The sequence below is a fragment of the Arachis duranensis genome, chromosome 3, assembly GCF_000817695.3.
Source record: "Arachis duranensis cultivar V14167 chromosome 3, aradu.V14167.gnm2.J7QH, whole genome shotgun sequence".
In the NCBI taxonomy this organism is placed as follows: domain Eukaryota; kingdom Viridiplantae; phylum Streptophyta; class Magnoliopsida; order Fabales; family Fabaceae; genus Arachis; species Arachis duranensis.
The window spans coordinates 134775213-134777454 of record NC_029774.3 but is presented as its reverse complement, the minus strand read 5'-3'; the positions used below and the strand labels follow the sequence as shown (position 1 = coordinate 134777454).

The 2242-nt window shown below is 42.5% G+C and overlaps 1 protein-coding gene across 1 annotated transcript; it reads left to right on the top strand.

Moving 5' to 3' along the window:
* Positions 1 to 213: 213 nt before the first annotated feature.
* On the top strand, positions 214 to 2033 carry LOC107482217 (protein GRAVITROPIC IN THE LIGHT 1-like). The gene has a single exon (XM_016102636.3). The coding sequence runs from the start codon at positions 399 to 401 to the stop codon at positions 1758 to 1760; it is 1362 nt and encodes a 453-aa protein (XP_015958122.1). The 5' UTR covers positions 214 to 398; the 3' UTR covers positions 1761 to 2033.
* Positions 2034 to 2242: the final 209 nt, after the last annotated feature.

Here is a 2242-nt window from a genome sequence, read left to right as displayed (position 1 = left end):
GTCGGTAGGGTCCATAATTACATCATGGCCATCAATCACGTATCGACCCCACACACCATGATATCTCTAGGTAGCACCACTGCAACTTATATTATTATTATTATTATTATTCCCTAATAAAGGATGGGAATTAGCAAACAAAAAAGAAAAAGAAAGAGAAAATGAGAGTGGCTTATATGTCAAACTCCTTCTGCTTCAAGCCTACTTCCATACACCATCTTTTTCTTTTCCCGCTCTTTAATCTAGTTTTCTACTTGTGTTTGCTTTAACTATTCATTACTAATATAAATCAGTGTTTGCTCCAACAACACTGATATAAGAGTAGTAGTCAATGATTTGTGGCTACTTTTCGAACCAAAATCTGCTTCTGCCTCTGCCTCAAACATTGTAACAAAGAGATGGAAACCATAAAGCCAAAATCAGCATTGAAGAGCAAGAGATTCGGCAAGACATTCCAGAAAGTAATTAGCCTGAGAAGCAGCGCAACAAAAATCGCTTCAAGCAATGGAATCTGCATCCTCAACCCTAACAACATCAAAGACAACAAAGGAGCTCGGAACAGGGCAGTTATGGAGGCGCTGGTGGCGAGGCTCTTCGCAGGAGTGACTACCATTAAAGCAGCATACGCAGAGCTTCAAATGGCTCAGCACCCTTACAACAACGATTCAATACAAGCCGCTGACCAAGCCGTTGTGGATGAACTCAGAGCCATCTCAGAACTCAAACGCAGCTTCATCAAAAGAGACTTGGATCTCTCTCCACAAATCACCATCATGCTCGCAGAGGTTCAAGAACAACAGAGCCTCATGAAGACCTACGAGATCACCATCAAGAAGCTCCAAGCTGAGGTTGACAACAAAGAACGCAACATCTCATCGCTCAAGAAACACCTCCACGACTGCGTTTCCTTCAACAAATCCTTAGAGAAGAAGCTCAACTCCAGCGGCTCCTTCTCCATCTTCGACAACCTTAAACTCTCCGCGCTCAACCCAACGCATTTCCTCCACTTTCTTCACCACGCGTTGAGATCTATAAGGAGCTTCGTTAAGATGATGATAAGGGAAATGGAGAACGCTCATTGGGACCTCGAAGCAGCCGTCAATTTCATCCATCCAAACGCGGTCTTCACGAAACCAAGCCACAAGTGCTTCGCCTTTGAGTCCTTCGTTTCCATAACAATCTTCGAAGGCTTCAACTACCCAAACTTCAATGTCCAAAACGACCAAAGCGTTCGCCACCACAACAAAAACCAGAGCCTCTACTTTGAAAAGTTCAAGAAGCTGAAATCACTGAGCCCGAAGCAGTACCTAACCCACAACCCGAACTCTTCCTTCGCCAAGTTCTTAAAAGCGAAGTACCTGCAAGTGGTTCATGCGAAGATGGAGTGTTCCTTGTTCGGGAACCTGAACCAGAGGAAGATGGTGAACTCAGGAGGGTACCCTGAGTCTCCCTTCTTCACGGCGTTCGCTGAGATGGCGTGGCGCGTGTGGAGCTTGCAGTGTTTGGCGTTGTCGTTCGAGGAAGAAGTGAGCATCTTCCAGGTGAAGAAGAACGCGAGATTCTGTGAGGTGTACATGGAATGCGTGACGGAGGATGCAGTTTCAGGTTCTTGTTCTTCAGGGGAATCATGTGATGATTCAGATTCAGGGGAGCTTAGGGTGGGGTTCACGGTGGTGCCGGGGTTCAAGATGGGTAAAACCGTCATTCAGAGTCAGGTTTACGTGTCTCTGGTCGGTTCTTCTTCTCCGGCGACTTCCTGATAGAAATAATAATATAATATACTCATTATGAAATATGAATTAGGTGTTAGTTATGTATGAAATAAACATATACAGATTTTTAATTAGAAAGGTGCAACAGTGTTTTGTGTAATTGTTGTATGTACAATTTTTTTTCTCTTGTCTGATTAGGTCCTCGTTGTACATTAAGATGGAGAATTGGAGATTAGGATTCTACATAGATTTGGTAGATAATAGGCCTTTTTGGACCCATCTCTTTTATTTACTCTTATCAATAATAAGAACAAAATTGTAAGTGCCTATCAACATCGCTTCATTCGATTCGAGTCACAAAGGAAACTATTCTTGTGAAGAGATGGTGATATTAATTTTGTATCAGCACTCAGCATAGAGTATAGTTGCTCTAAAGTCTAAACCTAACTTTTGGCGCCGCATATGTATGTGCTCGATTATAAACGTTGTGCAAAGATAAGATTAGTTTATTATTATGGTTATTTTAATAT

What these genes read in the sequence shown, in the direction of transcription:
- LOC107482217 (XM_016102636.3), top strand. Translation starts at nt 399, where the DNA reads ATGGAAACCATAAAGCCAAAATCAGCATTGAAGAGCAAGAGATTCGGC.